The 17,337-nt window shown below is 33.8% G+C and overlaps 1 protein-coding gene across 1 annotated transcript; it reads right to left on the reverse strand.

Annotated features, from left to right (window-relative positions):
• Window positions 1-1,470: 1,470 nt before the first annotated feature.
• On the reverse strand, window positions 1,471-4,867 carry LOC112713000 (aluminum-activated malate transporter 10). Its single transcript, XM_025765809.3, has 6 exons — window positions 4,419-4,867; window positions 3,913-4,053; window positions 3,349-3,621; window positions 2,909-3,027; window positions 2,687-2,830; window positions 1,471-2,100 (listed from the first exon to the last, which is right to left on the reverse strand). The coding sequence occupies exons 1-6, from the start codon at window positions 4,774-4,776 to the stop codon at window positions 1,579-1,581; spliced, it is 1,557 nt and encodes a 518-aa protein (XP_025621594.1). The 5' UTR covers window positions 4,777-4,867; the 3' UTR covers window positions 1,471-1,578.
• Window positions 4,868-17,337: the final 12,470 nt, after the last annotated feature.

Raw genomic sequence — 17,337 nt, forward strand, 5'->3', positions numbered from 1 at the left:
ATTAGATAAAAAAATTTATTATATATATATATATATATATATTTTGCAATAGAAAAATTAAAAAATATTTTATTTTACCGACGGATTTACAGACGGATTTTCTGTCTGTATTCAGAGTTTGGGATGATTTTCCAAAGTTCCAATTACAGATGGAAAATCCGTCTGTAATTACAGACGGAAAATCTGTCGGAAAGTTCGCCGTCTTCGAAAAATGGATGGAGAATTTACAAAGAGAAAATCCGTCGGTAACTGGTAAAAATCCGTCGGTAATTTTCCGACGGAAAAAAATCCGTCGGTAAATAATTTTCGACGAGGCTTTTACAGAGAGATAAAATCCGCCGGTTGGTAACCAAAAATCCGTTTGTAATAAAGACTAAATCTGTCTATAAATCAGTTTGTTTAATCTATTTTCTAATTGTGACACACATATATTAATATGGAGTTAAGTTCCATTTCAGTTATACTGATTTAGTTATTGACTTTTTAATTGCTATAATTTAGTTTTCTAGATTTAAAAAAGTGTAACAATGTAGTTCTTGGTATATCTTTCGTCATCGGAACTTAACGCTATTAGTGACGTAGTTCAAGTCTTGCCACATTGAATATATTAAAACTACGTCGTATGTATTTGGCGCTAAAGAAGGCACTAAACAAAGTCGTTTGAAGGTTTAAACAATACTAAAACATTACACTCCTCTTTTTAGTATTGTTCAAACTCTCAAATGATATTGTTTAGTACTTTTTTAGCACCAAAACATATACGACATTGTTTTAATATATCCAACATGATAAGACTTGAACCACGTTGCTTAACTCATTAATGTGAAAATTTTTTTAGTGAATAATAAAATTTTGTGGAAAAACAAAGATTTTCACTAAATTTATATATTCTATGATTAATTTTTTTTTATAATTTTTTCTATTATAAAAATTTAGTTTTTACTTTTCGTTGAAAATTATAATACGTCAAATATATATATATTATCATCATTGATTTCTATCTTTAGCGGTTTTTGTGAGTTTATAGCATCTTTGTTAATGGAGGATATTAATAATTTGTATGAATACCGAAATCGATTTCAATAAATTTTAGGTTGGAATATACTTAATTTTTAATAAATTTTTATTATTTTAAAAGTTTTGAGAATTACTTCAATTAATTAGTTTTTCTACCGTTTTTAATAAAATTTTTAATGTGCGTATGGACAAATAAATTTTTTATTTATTTTATTATAGAATAATTAAATCTTAAAGTATTGTATAAAATTAAATTAGTTTTTTTTGACAGAAAAATCAATCCATTTTGAAGACTTCTAGAATATAATATTGGATATGAATTTTTTTACAAACGTAATTTAAGTGTTTTCTAGGATAATAAAATTAGTATTTTATGATGGATTTTGTGCGTGTGGGTATTCCTTTCTTCAGTTCCTTGTTCTTAATTTCTCCACAGATTTGGTTCATGTATCCTTTCATAATATGAATTTTTATATATGTAACATGCAATCTATCATGTACCAAAGAATGTACACAGCTAGACCTTCTACATATATATAATATCATTCAAGTTTTCGATTTTCAGACCATTTGGAGCGTTTTATTATCATTATTATTGGCTGCTTCGTGATCATCATCATGATGATTCTGCTGCTTGGTTGGGTGGATCTTATTGTCTTTGACACACTTGGGTTCTTTGAATTTAGCCAAATTTGATAGTTCATCAACGGCTTTCACAATGTCTTCCACACGCGACACAGTTTCAATGAGCAATGAAGCCACAGTTACCACCTGAATTATTTCCATCACTGCTGGTATCATCATCATATTCAATTCAACTACTGAACCCACTATTTCTTCATCTTCTTCGTTTGTCGTTGTTGATGGTTTTTGTGGGATAATCAATAGATTGTTTGAATGTGAATTATTCAACAAGTCCCTCAGTTCTTGTGCTGCATCGTTCATCTCCATAATTAACACGTCAACTTTGGATGATTTTGTCATGTTCCTCATTGTTGTTGCTACCTCTTTTATGACGTTGGCACATTTGGATCCCAGTTTCACTGAGATGCCGCTAATCTTGTTCTTTATGTGATCTGGAGCCTGCGAAAAAATTCATTGCTTTCTACCTCAATTACTATATCTAAAAGGTCATGATAAAAGTTAAAAATACAAAAGATATTACGTCGGTTCATTTATTGTCCATTGTTTTTTATATATATAACCGAAAGAGACCGTACATACAAATTTAGCTCATATATATTTTTTTATAAAATAAATTATATGAACACTAAAAATTAGTTATTAAATTAATTATTATATATTTATATAAAAATATTTATATTATTTAATTTATTATTAATGTATATTTTATATTTTAATATATATTTTATATGAATAATTAAACAATAATTTTTTTTATGTACAAGTAATTGAATTATTTTTAGAATAAGTTTTTACGTTGGTAATGATTAATCTGTATTAAATTAAAAATATTATTTGTATACTAAAATTAACCACTAAAATTTTTTGTGTATAAATATATGTGTGATTTAATTTATTTTCAATGTGTATTTATATTTCAATATATATTTTATATTAGTGGCTAATTTTGATAATTGATTTTAATATATACTTACCATAACTCGTATTAAATATACATAATTTACTATTTTATTTAGTTAATTACCTGGTTATGTGAATTAATGCAGGCAATAAGAGCATCTAAGCAGGAAGCACAAGTGCGCATGGAGGCTCCTACTTTAACATACTGCTTCCATGGGTGACGGAAGTTGAACCGCCCATGTGCAGGCTCCCATCTTGCTAAATTTGCCTATATACAAAACACATTATTATTATTGTTATTATTATTATTATTATTATTATTATTATTGTAGATGCACATATATACCATAGTTTCTTCTGTTGCTTTGGAATTTAGGACACACTTGTAACCAATCAGTTTCTTTCTACACTCCTCATCACTGGCTCCTTCCTGCTGATTATTATTGAAGTACTCATCTACGTTACCTGAAATTAAATACACAATTATATTATTTATTAAGTAATATATTTACTTAAAATATACGATAATATACCTAACTAATTTTTTTTAACTATTTTGTTAAATAATTTAAGAATGAAATAAATACTTAAATTAATCTTCAATCAAGATGACAAAAAAAATTAATCTATCTAATGTGTGAATAATTTTTTGATTACTTATTTTAAAAAATAAAATTTTGTTAGAGAATAAAATACTGGAAGTAAACGGTCTTTCCTGTTTAAGCTAAGAATGCATAAAAAAAATAACGGTTAAAGATCTAAATAAAATGGAGTAGTAGGGGAGACCTTGTAGGGAGTTGGCAAGCTTGTCAAGATTCTTAGTAACCAAAAGATGAAGCTCTTGACCAGCCCAAATGGGACAAATGGTCATGCTCACTATTATACAAAGGCATGTCCCAATTATAACTGTTGAAACTCTCTGTTCTGCCAAATCCAACAACTTCTCAACTCTATAACCCGACACCGCAACCAAACTGAATGTCAGTATGAATATTAAGCACCCATAATCAAAACGAGCCTTTATGCTAGGAATGAATCTCGAGAATGTTATTGCAGAAGCTGCATGCACACAAATTAATTAGCAAGATGATTAATAATTATGTACTAATTAATAAGCAATAGAGTAAATTTCTTTTTTTTACTTATTTCTGCCTATTTATCTGAAGATTCAATTCATTCTCAATTTTAGACGATTCGATACATGATAATTTGTTCATATGCGAGGGACCATTTCAACTAATAACAAAAGCAGCTTAAATAATAATAATGTTCTTCGGACAAACAGCTAAGACTCAAAATAATATTTATTCTAAATAATAATGCACATTCACATAGAAAGAGTAGTATTACCAAAGAGAAAGAGAGAGACACCAGCAATCATAGGACCCCATTGTTCTCCAGCTTTGTTAGCTAACCAGTGAACCCCAATGGCTAGAAACCCAGCAAGTGATGTCCCACATATTCTATTTATAACTTTACAAATGGTTGCCCCTGCAATTCCATGCATCCATAACGTTACTGCAATTTTTTTCTTTTTATTTACATTCATAATGTTCCATATTATTATTTACAATAGCATCTTTCACGCTCACCTTGTTATATAAATTATTTTTTATTAGTTTAGTTTTAATGGTAATTAATTATAGTATAAATACATTATGAGTACATAAAATTTTTTATTTTCATTTTTTAAAAATTATCAAAATAAGAAGAATTAATTTTTTTTCAAAAAAAAAACACTTATGTACTCCTACTCTAATTAATTACCATCAACATTAAACTAATAATAAAATAATTTAGATATCACAATGCACTAAAATTAAATTTGGTATATATTATAAGTATTAATTACCTACCTGCTGTGTATTCAAAAACTACCACAACTGTCATGACTGCCCACATAGAATTTCCACCAACTCCTTCATATAAAGGCTTCATGTAGTAAAAAAATGAAACTGCTGAAAGTGCCACCCCAACTTTCAATCCATGGATGAACTTTCTAGGGTCATCCAAACCCATTTGCCATGCTTTCTTCATAAACTTGCAAACCTTCATACCCACCCCTAGTATGGCTCCCCAAATACAAGCCACCATCACTGATGATAATAATAATAATGATGATGACGCTGGTGAGTGGTTATCATCATCATCATCTCCTACCTTGATCTTCCATTCCACTGCTCTTTGCACCACTTCTTTCTCTTGTTGGCTCATCTTAGCTTCTTGTTGGAAACTATTTCTTTGAATTATTATTATTATCAAAGTTAGTGGTAAAAGTGATGGAATATGCAAGGAGAATCTATAGGTGAACAAATAGTAGTCGAGGACACTTGCATTTATATAGTTAGAGAATTAATGTTGAATGTGCTTGCTGTATGCAACATGAAGATTAGAAAATAATATTATTGATTAGAAAAATAAGGATAAAATATACACTCCACTTTGAATTCCAAAGCAGCAGAGATTATATTTTAATGTCATCATCACAAGTGTCAACTTTTATTACCTTTTTTTTAGGATATGCATGCTATAAAGAGTTTGACATATCAAGTTTAGAAAATAAAGTCTCACATCCATTGACAAATAATTAAATTAAGTGAAATGTATATTATATAAATAGACATAAATTTTATTTTAAAAATTTAATTAAAATGTGAATGCTAAATTATTATTATTATTATTATTATTATTATTATTATTATTGATGTTGTTGTTGTTCATTTAATTTATAAGTCGAAGTCTCCTGTTTTTCCTCTTGACATAAATGATATGATATCACAGAACACTCAAAATTCGTATGCATTATCTTAGCTTTTGTATGCACATGCAGTCATGCACGCACTGACGCACTCAAGCCAAATAAAGTTGCAGCGTATACATGTGTACATAATTTATCACAATTCTATCGGCTGTACTCAACTACAGTTAATTACAATTTTTTTTTTAAAAAAATTTGAAAGAAAATTTAGATTATCATAAAGAATATTTAAAATTAAATAAAAAAACTAAAATTTAAAAAATATCTAAAACTAAATAATAGCAAACGTCTAAATCATCGTAAAATTATTTTTAAAATTTCAAATAAAAAAACATTTGAAATATAATAGAAAAATATCCAAAATCTAACAAAAATAAGATGTCCAAAATTTTTTTAAAATTTTTTTGAAAGGAACGTCAATTCAAATTATAAGGAGAAACAACTAAAACCTAATGAAAAAATTCAAAATCTATAAAAAAAATCTAAACCTAAATAATAACAAAAACCAAAATCATTGCAAAATTATTTTAAATCAAAATAAAAAATCCAAAACATAATAAAAAAAATCCAAAACTTAACCATGGTGAGATATCCAAAATTATTTTAAAAATTTTAAAACTTAACAAAATAAAACATAAAAAAAATTAGACAAAGAACATCTAAAACCTAAGCAATGAAACATCTAAAACTATTAAAAAAATTCATTCAAAACCCCAAAAAAATAAACATCTAAAACATACAAAAGAAATCGAAACTTGGGAGAAAAAACATTCAAAACTTGAATATTGTTATAACTTGAATATTGCTCCATCATTTATAAAGTTCTTTTAAGAATTGTTTCTGAGGTCATCATGTTTAATAAAACAGGTTATGTGATGTTAATATTACAATAAATTCGACCATAGGTAACCCATTAAAAATACTAGTTAAACACACAAAAACGTTGTTTTTATCAAAGACAACGCTTGTCCATGGCGTGGTGCGCATTCGTTGTTGCTGTGATGCGCGATCTTGTTTCACTTTCAACTGACTGTGGATAATTTGTGGCGGTTGGTGGCATAGAGGACGGCATCGTTGGGGGCACGATGGGCAGCGGCAGCATCGAAGGGGCGTGTCTTTGCCCTTCTTTCACTGTGTAAAATCCTACAAAATACTAAATAAATAATCAACAACTAATAAATAAATTATATGAAAGAAAAAAAGTATTAGAGAATTAATATTTATAATTTAGGAAAATAAAAATATTTAGGGTGTGAATTAAAACGCTTATCTTAAGAGTTTTGGCCCAAAGTTAGGTCAACGGGCTGAGGAAATGAAATTGGGTCACACTGGATCCAAGTCCAAGTATATATATCCATACTTAACCCATAATTCAGCACATCCTCCATTCATTTTGGAAAAGGGCAGCTGAAATTGAGAGAAGGGAAAAGAGGAGAGAAAAGCTAACCCTAGCTTCACCGTCAAACTTCTATAACTTTTGCTACGGAGCTCTAATTGTCGCACTGTTTGTAGCCACGCAAAGCTTGTCTCTCCTTCTTCAATTCTATCTGAATAGTTTGGTGAGTAATTCAAAATTTCAACCCCAGTTTTTCATTCAAATCTAAAATTGCATTTTTAGTTTGCGTATTGAGAATTTTTGGTGATTTTGATGTTATAGGGACTCTCTAACTTGTGTTCTTGGTGGTATTCATTACTAATTTTAGTGAGTAAAAGTATGGAACCATTTTTCCTCTTGATTCATCAATTTATGAAATCTCTAATTTTTAATATTGTGCCAAATTATATAATGTGATGTTAGATTGAGTAATTAAAAACTTGGCTTGGTGAAATTTTGGAAAGGAAAGCTTGGAAGCTTGAAATTGCGATATTAAGGTATGGGTGGTAGTTTTGAGTACGCATTATGTAAAGTTATGTGAAAACCTAGGTTACTTGCCCATATGATAAGTTGAATGAAATTGATTATTGATGTGTTTGAATAATGACTAGTATGAGTATTTTGTTGGTTGATGTGTTTTGACATGAAATTGAGGAGTATGACGTGATATTGTTGAAAGTGGATATTGTAATATATGTTAGTGTCATGTTGCATGAAAATGAGTATGCATGTTGAAATTTTCATTGATAATTAGATGTATGAATATCGCGATTTGTGGAAATCGGCCCAGAGACCGTGATAGGGTGAAGAAATCTCCTATGTGGTAAGTTGAGCTAAGCAGTGTGAATTGTTGTATGAGAATTAGAGGATTGATTTTGGGTTGATTGAGAGTTTGAATATATGAATGTTGCATATTGTTGATGAAATGTGTTAAATAAGTTGAAAGTGGATGGGTTAATTTAGGGTTGGAATGGTTGAGAATTGATGAATGAGTGTTTGGAATGTGTAGAAATGGTTTTGAACTGGTTTAGGATTGAATTGAATTGAGAATGGATGGAATTAAAGGATTAGGTGAAATTGGTAAAAATCATATTTTTAGCCAACTTCGACGGGTCATAACTTGCCGCTCGGAGTTTGGATTTGAATGACATTTTCTTAAATTAAATCTAAGGGAAAGATCTTTAAAACCATCTAAGAATGAAGAAAAACAAAATTTTGTAGAAAAATTTATGAGTTTGAATTTGTGGGTTTAAAACTGAATTTTGTAGAAGATACAGAAAATTGAGGTATGCATTCGCATAACGGGTGTAACAGAAGAGAAATAATTTCGTGCGAGTTTCATGTGCATGCACAAAAACGGAGTTGTAGGTACGCACGAGGCATGCGTATGCACAACCCGCATTTCCAAAATTGAATATTTTTCATACGCGTTTCACGCGTACGCGCAAAGGGGGACTTGTGCATACACAACTGTCCTGTTTTTCAAAGATGATGATTTTTAACTATTTTTGCCTATCTAATTCGCTGTTTAACTTCTGTAACCCCTATTTGAGATCCAATAACTAGTTTCTAGGATTTGGAACAAATTGTATGCCTTTAAACCATTTCCTTAACGTTCCATTGTGATAAAATTTTGTAAATTCTATAACGGCTATAGAACAAGTAAATTAGAGGATAGAAAGTGTTGGGAAGGAAAATATTATCGTACTAAAAGTTCAGGCATTACTTACCTCTAATCGTTTAATTTGAGACTATATTTAATAAATATTGAGCCTTCGTGAATATGAACAGAATCTTTAATTATGAAAGCAAAAAGTATTTACTTTAAAATCACATAATCACGTATCATATCTACATAATAATAAATACATAGACTTATTCAAAACTTCTTAATATACAATTACAGAAAATAAAAATATATATATAAAGTTCTGTAGTTCGATCGCGGCTTCGTGCCAAAGCTTCCAGAACCTGTCACAAAAAAAGAAATTCTATAGGGGAGTGAGGACATTGTCCTCGAATGGGTTCTCAGTAGATGATTTAAGAATTGTTATAAGAAGATATGTTTAAAGAGAAGTTTGATTTCAAGGCAGTGATTATCGTTCGTCCTATGATTCTTTTAAAAATCAACGACTAATGATGCACCACTATTTTGTGGTATATCTTGTGCTTAATTGAGTGAATTTTATCCACTATTCTCACACTTATTCATATAAATCGCATGTTTTATATTTTCCTTCCTGATTTTGTGCTATGATTGGAAACATGTTTTTTTGGTCTTAATTTAGCTAATTTTAATCATCTCTTATAACCATTCAATCCCTTGATATGTGTGTTACGTGATTTCAAGGTTTATAAGGCAGGAATGGCTTAGAGGATGGAAAGGAAGCATGCAAAAATGGAAAAAACACAAGAAACTAAGAAGATAACCATCAAGCAGTGACGCGCACGCATGGCTCACGCGTGTGCGCGACATGGAGAAAATTGCAGTGACGTGTGCGCGTGCCTGACGCGTACGCGTGGATTGGAGTTCTGCAATATGACGTGAGCGCGTGCTTGAACGAACGCGTGACACGCCAAAACGACCAGCGACGCATACGCATGACATGCGCGATCTGCAATATTAATAGAAATCGCTGGGGGCAATTTTTAGGCTGTTTTTGACCCAGTTTTCGGCCCAGAAAACATAGATTAGAGGCTATAAAGTGGGGGAATGCATCCATTCATTGACACAAGATACAACTTTTCATACACAACGATTTTAGTTTTAGATGTAGTTTTTCTAGAGAGAGAGGCTCTCTCATCTCTCTTTGGATTTATGATGAGCGGATAATTTATACGCTTTTTGGCATTGTTTTTAGGTAGTTTTTAGTAAGTTCAAGCTACTTTTAGGGATGTTTTGATTAGTTTTTATGTTAAATTCACATTTCTGGACTTTACTATGAGTTTGTGTGTTTTTCTGTGATTTTAGGTAACTTCTGGCTGAAATTGAGGGACTTGAACAAAACTCTGATAGGAGGCTGACAAAGGACTGCTGATGCTGTTGGAATCTGACCTCCCTGTACTCGAAATGTATTTTCTGGAGCTACAGAACTCCAAATGGCGCGCTCTCAATGGCGTTGGAAAGTAGACATTCAGAGCTTTCCAGCAATATATAATAGTCCATACTTTATTCGGGAATTGACGATGTAAACTGGCGCTCAACGCTAGTTCTATGTTGCTGTCTGGAGTAAAACGCCAGAAACACGTCACGACCCGGAGTTGAACTCCCAAAACACGTTACAACTTGACGTTCAAATCCAAAAGAAGCCTCAGCTCATGGATAGATCAAGCTCAGCCCAAACACACACCAAGTGGGCCCCGAAAGTGGATTTATGCATCAATTACTTACTCATGTAAACCCTAGTAGCTAGTCTAGTATAAATAGGATAATTTACTATTGTATTAGACATCTTTGGTCTCAGTTTTATTTTATTCTTCATCTGAGGAGACTATTGATCACGTTTTGGGGGGGGGGGGGCTAGCCATTCGGCCATGCCTGAACCTTTCACTTATGTATTTTCAACGGTGGAGTTTCTACACACCATAGATTAAGGGTGTGGAGCTCTGCTGTACCTCAAGTTTCAATGCAATTACTATTATTTTCTATCCAATTCGAATTATTCCTATACTAAGATATTCATTGCACTTCAACTTGATGAATGTGATGATCCGTGACACTCATCATCATTCTCACCTATGAACGCGCGTGATTGACAACCACTTCCGTTCTACCCTAGACCGGGCGCATATCTCTTAGATTCCTTAAACAGAATCTTCGTGGTATAAGCTAGAATTGATGGCGGCATTCATGGGAATCCGAAAGGTCTAACCTTGTCTGTTGTATTCTGAGTAGGATTCCGGAATTGAATGACTGTGACGAGCTTCAAACTCCTGAAGGCTGGGCGTTAGTGACAGACGCAAAAGAATCAAGGGATTCTACTCCAACCTGATTGAGAACCGACAAATGATTAGCCGTGCTGTGACAGAGCATTTGGACCTTTTTCACTGAGAGGATGGGATGTAGCCATTGACAACGGTGATGCCCTACATACAGCTTGCCATAGAAGGGAGTGATAAAATTGGATAAAAGCAGTAGGAAAGCAGAGATTCAGGAGGAGCACAGCATCTCCATACGCCTATCCGAAATCCCCATCATTGGATTACATGAGTAACTTTATCTTTATTTTATGTTTATTATTTATTAATTTTCAAAAATCCATAATTAATTACTATCCGCCTGACTGAGATTTACAAGATGACCATAGCTTGCTTCATACCAACAATCTCTGTGGAATCGACCCTTACTCACGGAAGGTTTATTACTTGGACGACCCAGTACACTTGCTGGTTAGTTGAACGGAGTTGTGTTCACACAAAGCAAAGAGCCATTATAACTATTCCATACAACAATAAAGAGTACAACATTGATGATCACAGTTTCGTCCACACAGTTTTTGGGGCCATTGCCAGGGATTGTTCGAGTATGGACAACTGACGGTTCATCTTGTTGCTCAGATTAGGTAATTTTCTTTTTATTTTCTTTTCAAAAAAAGTTTTCAAAAATCTTTCAAAAATTTTTCTTTATTGTCGTTCTCTTAAAATATAATTTTCAAAAAAATCATAAAATCATAAAAATAAAAAATATTTTGTGTTTCTTGTTCAAGTCTTGAGTCAACTTTTAAGTTTGGTGTCAATTGCATGCTTTAAAAAAATTTTCTTGCATTTTTCGAAAATTCATGCATTCATGGTGTTCTTCATGATCTTCAAGTTGTTCTTGACAAGTCTTCTTGTTTGATCATGATGTTTTCTTGTTTTGTGTTGTTTGTTGTTTTTCATATGCATTTTTTGTTTGTTAGAGTCCATGCATTAAAGATTTCTAAGTTTGGTGTCTTGCATGTTTTATTTGCATAAAAAATCCTTCAAAATTATGTTCTTGATGTTCATCATGATCTTCATAGTGTTCTTGGTGTTCATCTTGACATTCATAGTGTTCTTGCAAGCATTCTTTGTTTTGATCCATAAAGAAAAGAGAAAAACACAAAAATGACGCTTTTAATTTTTCTCTCTCATCATTAAAAATTCAAAAATAAAAAAATATCTTTTCCTTTTTTCTCTCAAAATTTCGAAAATTTGAAGTTGGCTTAGTCAAAAATTTTCAAAATTAGTTGTTTCTTACAAGTCAAGTCAAATTTTCAAATTTTAAAAATCTTATCTTTTCAAAAATCTTTTTTTTTTCAAAAATCATATCTTTTTCATTTTTTTCTTTTTTTCGAAAATTTTAAAAATGTTTTTCAAAATATTTTCAAAATCTCTTCCTTATCTTTATTTTAAAAATTTCGAAATTACACTAACAATTAATGTGATTGATTCAAAAATTTGAAGTTTGTTACTTTCTTGTTAAGAAAGGTTCAATCTTTAAATTCTAGAATCTTATCTTGTAGTTTCTTGTTAGTAAAGTAATCAGTTTTAATTTTAAAAATTAAATCTTTTTCAAAATATCTTTTTCTTAAAAATCTTATCTTTTTATCTTATCTTTTTATCATATCTTTTTCAAAATTTTATCTTTTTCAAAAATTTGATTTCAAAATATCTTATCTAAATCTTCTTATCTTTTCAAATTTGATTTTAATATCTTTTTCAACTAACTATTTGACTTTTGTTTGTTTCCTATCTTTTTCAAAACCAACTAACTACCTATCCCTCTCTAATTTTCGAAAATACCTCTCTCTTTTTCAAAAATTCTTTTTAATTGTTTTAAATTCTAATTTTAATTATATCTTATCTTTAATTTTCGAAAATCACTAACCACTTTTTCAAAATTATTTTCGAAATTCTCTATCTCTCCTTCTTCTATTTATTTATTTATTAACACTTCTCTTCACCTCTCTTCATCTCAAGTCACTATCTCTATCCTTAACCATTCTTCTTCACTCTTCTTCCATTCCTTCTTCTACTAACAACAAAGGATCCTCTTTACTGTGACATAGAGGATTCCTCTTTCTTTTCTTGTTCTCTTCTTCCCTATATGAGCAGGAACAAGGAAAAAGACACTCTTGTTGAAGCTGATCCAGAACCTGAAAGGACTCTGAAGAGGAAACTAAGAGAAGCTAAACTACAACAATCCAGAGGCAACCTTTCTGAAATTTTCGAACAAGAGAAGGAGATGGCAGCCGAACCCAACAACAATAATGCAAGGAGAATGCTTGGTGACTTCACAAAACCAACGTCCAAATTTGATGGAAGAAGCATCTCCATTCCTGCCATTGGAGCCAACAATTTTGAGCTTAAGCCTCAACTAGTTGCTTTAATGCAACAGAACTGCAAGTTTTATGGACTTCCATCTGAAGATCCTTACCAGTTTTTAACTGAGTTCTTGTAGATTTGTGAGACTGTTAAGACAAATGGAGTAGATCCTGAAGTCTATAGGCTCATGTTTTTCCCTTTTGCTGTAAGAGACAGAGCTAGAACATGGTTGGACTCACAACCTAAAGATAGCCTGGACTCCTGGGATAAGCTGGTCATGGCCTTCTTGGATAAATTCTTTCCTCCTCAAAAGCTGAGCAAGCTTAGAGTGGATGTTCAGACCTTCAAGCAAAAAGATGGTGAATCCCTATATGAAGCTTGGGAAAGATACAAGCAGATGACCAAAAAGTGTCCTTCTGACATGTTTTCAGAATGGACCATATTAGATATTCTATTATGGTCTATCTGAATTTTCCAAGATGTCATTGGACCATTCTGCAGGTGGATCGATTCACCTAAAGAAAACGCCTGAAGAGGCTCAAGAACTTATTGACATGGTTGCAAATAACCAATTCATGTACACTTCTGAGAGGAATTTTGTGAATAGTGGGATGCCTCAGAGGAAGGGAGTTCTTGAAATTGATACTCTGAATGCCATATTGGCTCAGAACAAAGTGTTGACTCAGCAAGTCAACATGATCTCTCAAAGTCTGAATGGATGGCAAAATGCATCCAACAGTACTAAAGAGGCAGCTTCTGAAGAAGCTTATGATCCTGAGAACCCTGCAATGGTAGAGGTTAATTACATGGGTGAAACTTATGGAAACACCTATAACTCATCATGGAGAAATCATCCAAATTTCTCATGGAAGGATCAACAAAAGCCTCAACAAGGCTTTAACAATGGTGGAAGAAATAGGCTCAGTAATAACAAGCCTTTTCCATCATCTTCTCAGCAACAGACAGAAAATTCTGAACAGAGCCCCTCTAATTTAGCAAACTTAGTTTCTGATCTGTCAAAAGCCACTTTAAGTTTCATGAGTGAAATAAGGTCCTCCATTAGAAATCTGGAGGCACAAGTGGGCCAGCTGAGTAAGAAAGTCATTGAAACTCCTCCCAGTATTCTCCCAAGCAATACAGAAGAGAATCCAAAAGGAGATTGCAAGGCCATTGAAGTAATCAATATGGCCGAATGCACAAGGGAGGAGAAGGACGAAAATCCTAGTGAGAATGACCTCTTGGGACGTCTCTCAAACAAGAAGGAGTTCCCCATTGAGGACCTAAAGGAATCTAAGGCTCATATAGAGACCATAAAGATTCCACTAAATCTCCTTCTGCCATTCATGAGCTCTGAAAACTATTCCTCCTCAGAAGAGGATGAAGATGTAACTGGAGAGCAAGTTGCTCAATATCTAGGAGCTATCATGAAGCTGAATGCCAAGTTGTTTGGTAATGAGACTTGGGAAGGTGAATCCCCCTTGCTCATTAGTGAACTAGATACATGGATTCAGGAAACTCTACCTCAAAAGAGACAAGATCCTGGTAAATTCTTAATACCCTATACCATAAGCACCATGACCTTTAACAAGGCTCTGTATGACCTGGGGTCAGGCATAAATCTTATGCCACTCTCTGTAATGGAGAAACTGGGGATCATTGAGGTACAACCTACCTTATTCTCACTTCAATTGGCAGACAAGCCAGTAAGACAAGCTTATGGATTAGTAGAGAACGTGTTAGTAAAGGTTGAAGGCCTTTACATCTCTGCTGATTTCATAATCTTAGACACTAGGAAGGAAGAAGATGGATGCATCATCCTTGGAAGACCCTTCCTAACCACAGCAAAAGCTGTGATTGATGTTAGCAGAGGAGAATTAGCCCTTCAATTGAATGGGGACTACCTTGTGTTTAAAGCTCAAGGACCTTCCTCTGCAACCATGGAGAGGAAGCATGAAAAGCTTCTCTCAATACAGAGTCAAAAAGAGCCCCCACAGTTAAACTCTAAGTTTGGTGTTGGGAGGCCACAACCAAACTCTAAGTTTGGTGTTGAGAAGCCCCCTCATTCAAACTCTAAGTTTGGTGTTGGGAGGCCCTCATCATGCTCTGAATATCTGTGAGGCTCCATGAGAGCCCACTGTCAAGCTAATGACACTAAAGAAGCACTTGTTGGGAGGCAATCCAATTTTTATATATCTAATTTTAATTTTATTTTATTGTTATTTTGTGTTTTATTAGGTTCATGATCATGTGGAGTCACGAAAAAATACTAAAATTAAAAACAGAATAAAAAATAGCAGAAGAAAAATCACACCCTGGAGGAAGGACTTACTGGCGTTTAAACGCCAGTAAGGTGCATCTGGCTGGCGTTCAACGCCAGAACAGAGCATGTTTCTGGCGCTAAATGCCAGAAACAAGCAACATCCTGGCGTTTGAACGCCAGGAATATGCCTTGAGGAAAGCTGGCGCTGAACGCCAGTAACAAGCATGGAACTGGCGTTCAACGCCAGAAACATGCTACACATGGGCATTGAATGCCCAGAGTGTGCATCACTTCGGCGTTTAAATGCCAGAATGGTGTGCAAAGGCATTTTACATGCCTAATTGGTGCAGGGATGTAAATCCTTGACACCTCAGGATCTGTGGACCCCACAGGATCCCCACCTAACATATTCTCCCCTCTTCTCAAAATTTATTCTCTCTTTCCAATAAACACACTTCCCCAAAAACCCTTCACCAATCACCTCAAACCTCTCTTACCAATTACCCCCTTCACCACTCACATCCATTCACTCTTCCCCATAAACCCCACCCACCTTCAAAATTCAAAAATCTTTCCCACCCAAACCCACCCTAAATGACCGAAACTACACCCACTCCCCTCCCTCTATATACCCTTCCATTCTACTTCATTTTCACACAACACAACCCCCTCTTCTACACCTTGACCGAAACACCTTCCCTCACTCTCCTCCATATTTTCTTCTTCTTCTTCTTCTTCTCTTCTTTCTTCTCTTGCTCGAGGGTGAGCAATATTTTAAGTTTGGTGTGGTCAAAGCATAATCTTTTTGTTTTTCCATTACCATCAATGGCACCTAAGGCCGGAGAATCCTCTAGAAAAGGAAAAGGGAAGACAAAAGCTTCCACCTCCGAGTCATGGGAGATGGAAAGATTCATCTCCAAAAGCCATCAAGACCACTTCTATGATGTTGTGGCAAAGAAGAAGGTGATCCCTGAGGTCCCTTTCAAACTCAAGAAAAATGAGTATCCAGAGATCCGACATGAAATCCGAAGAAGAGGTTGGGAAGTCCTAACCAACCCCATGCAACAAGTCGGAATCTTAATGGTTCAAGAGTTCTATGCCAATGCATGGATCACTAGGAACCATGATCAAAGTGTGAATCTGAGTCCAAAGAATTATCTCACAATGGTTTGGGGGAAATACTTAGATTTTAGTCTAGAAAATGTGAGGTTGACATTCCACTTGCCCATGATGCAAGGAGATGAACGCCCCTACACTAAAAGGGTCAACTTTAATCAAAGGTTGGACCAAGTCCTTATAGACATATGTGTGGAAGGAGCTCAATGGAAAAGAGACTCCAAAGGCAAGCCGGTTCAACTAAGAAGACTGGACCTCAAGCCTGTGGCTAGAGGGTGGTTAGAGTTCATTCAACGCTCCATCATCCCCACTAGCAACCGATCTGAAGTTACTGTGGATCGGGCCATCATGATTCATAGCATCATGATTGGAGAGAAGTAGAAGTTCATGAAGTCATCTCCCATGAATTCTACAAAATAGCCGAAAAGTCCTCCACCATGGCAAGGCTAGCTTTTCCTCATCTTATTTGCCATCTATGTTACTCAGCTGGAGTTATCATAGAAAGAGACATCTTCATTGAAGAGGATAAGCCCATCACCAAGAAGAGGATGGAGCAAGCAAGAGAGACCCTCCACGGATCTCAAGAGATGCATGAGGAAGCTCATCATCAAGAAATCCCTGAAATGCCTCAAGGGATGCACTTTCCTCCCAACAACTATTGGGAACAACTCAACACTTCCCTAGAAGATTTGAGCTACAATGTGGAACAATTAAGGGTGGAACATCATGAGCACTCCATCATTCTCCATGAAATAAGAGAAGATCAAAGAGCAATGAGGGAGGAGCAACAAAGGCAAGGAAGGGACATAGAAGAGCTTAAGGACATTGTTGGTCCTTCAAGAAGAAGACACCACTAAGGTGGATTCATTCCTTGTTCTTACTTTTCTGCTGTTCAGTTTTTATATTATATGTTTATCTATGTTTTGTGTCTCTACTTCATGATCATTAGTGTTTAGTAACTATGTCTTAAAGTTATAAATA

This window comes from Arachis hypogaea, chromosome 9 (genome assembly GCF_003086295.3).
Source record: "Arachis hypogaea cultivar Tifrunner chromosome 9, arahy.Tifrunner.gnm2.J5K5, whole genome shotgun sequence".
NCBI classification, from domain to species: domain Eukaryota; kingdom Viridiplantae; phylum Streptophyta; class Magnoliopsida; order Fabales; family Fabaceae; genus Arachis; species Arachis hypogaea.